Raw genomic sequence first — 1,615 nt, forward strand, 5'->3', positions numbered from 1 at the left:
TGGGGATGGTGGGGATGTTCTCCAGGGAGTGGAGATGGAGATATTCTCCAGGAGATGGGGGTGGGGATGCATTCCAGGAGATGGAGATGTTCTCCAGGGGGTGGGGATGGAGATGGAGGTGGTGGGGATGTTCTCCAGGGAGTGGAGATGTTCTCTAGGAGATGGGGATGGACATGGGGATGTTCTCCAGTCTCTGGGACGTTCTCCAGTCTCTGGGAATGTTCTCCAGGCTCTGGGACGTTCTCCAGTCTCTGGGAATGTTCTCCAGTCTCTGGGAATGTTCTCCAGGCTCTGGGATGTTCTCCAGTCTCTGGGGACATTCTCCAGGCTCTGGGATGTTCTCCAGGCTCTGGGAATGTTCTCCAGGCTCTGGGACGTTCTCCAGGCTCTGGGACGTTCTCCAGGAGATGGGAATGTTCTCCAGTCTCTGGGATGTTCTCCAGGCTCTGGGGGTGTTCTCCAGGAGATGGGAATGTTCTCCAGGCTCTGGGATGTTCTCCAGGCTCTGGGATGTTCTCCAGGCTCTGGGATGTTCTCCAGTCTCTGGGACGTTCTCCAGTCTCTGGGACGTTCTCCAGTCTCTGGGATGTTCTCCAGGCTCTGGGACGTTCTCCAGTCTCTGGGAATGTTCTCCAGTCTCTGGGATGTTCTCCAGGCTCTGGGAATGTTCTCCAGGAGATGGGGATGGAGATAGCGATGTTCTCCGGGGGATGGGGACGTTCTCCAGGATTTGAGGATGTTCTCCAGGAGATGGGGATGGAGATGGAGACATTCTCCATGCTCTGGGGACATTCTCCAGGAGATGGAGATGGGGATGTTCTCCAGGAGATGGGGATGTTCTCCAGGAGATGGGGATGGAGTGGAGATGTTCTCCATGCTCTGGGGACATTCTCCAAGAGATGGAGATGGGGACATTCTCCAGGCCCTGGGGACATTCCCCCTGCCCTGGGGACATTCCCCCTGCCCTGGGGACATTCTCCATGCCCTGGGGACGTTCCCCCTGCCCTGGGGACATTCTCCAGGCCCTGGGGACGTTCCCCACGCCGCGGGGGTGCCCCTGGCGTACCCAGCACGGTGACCAGGGCCTTGGCGGTGCGCACGGGCATGGTGAAGATGGAGCAGGTGTACTCGCCCTCGTCTGCCAGCACCACGTCGCTGATGCTGATGGTCAGCTCGTTGGGGGTGGATTTCTCCAGCTGGATCCGGTTATCCCGCAGGGCTGGAGGGGGGGGATGGGACAATGGGGTGAACCCCCAGCTTAGGGTCCCCACGGGGACGGGGATGGGGCTCTCCATCCCATCCCATCCCATCCCATCCCATCCCATCCCATCCCATCCCATCCCATCCCATCCCACCCCATCCCATCCCATCCCTCCCCCCTCCCCAATCCCCCTCTCACCCCGTTTCTCCCCAAAGTAGAGGGTCTGCTGGGCGGGGTTCGACCACTGGAGCGACGAATCGTCGGGATCCTCCACCTGACACTTGAGCACCACAGTCCCTCCCGCCACCACCGTCTCGTCTGACGTGGTGGGCTGGCTCTCTGGAAATCCAGGAATTAGGGCAGGGAATCAGGTATTGGGGGCACCCCAGGGAATCCCTTCCCTTCCCTTCCCTT

At 59.8% G+C, this 1,615-nt stretch overlaps 1 protein-coding gene across 1 annotated transcript; it reads right to left on the minus strand.

Moving 5' to 3' along the window:
• Positions 1–1,042: 1,042 nt before the first annotated feature.
• Positions 1,043–1,540, minus strand: LOC114073594 (cell adhesion molecule 3-like; the record flags this gene model as incomplete). The annotated part of the gene is made up of 2 exons (XM_027911322.1): positions 1,043–1,219; positions 1,400–1,540. Coding segments are annotated over 2 exons (318 nt in total), but the record flags the coding sequence as incomplete, so codon positions are not given.
• Positions 1,541–1,615: the final 75 nt, after the last annotated feature.

Source organism: Empidonax traillii, unplaced genomic scaffold (genome assembly GCF_003031625.1).
Source record: "Empidonax traillii isolate 1590-97213 ecotype Southwest subspecies unplaced genomic scaffold, ASM303162v1 scaffold7202:size5244, whole genome shotgun sequence".
Taxonomy (NCBI): Eukaryota; Metazoa; Chordata; class Aves; order Passeriformes; family Tyrannidae; genus Empidonax; species Empidonax traillii.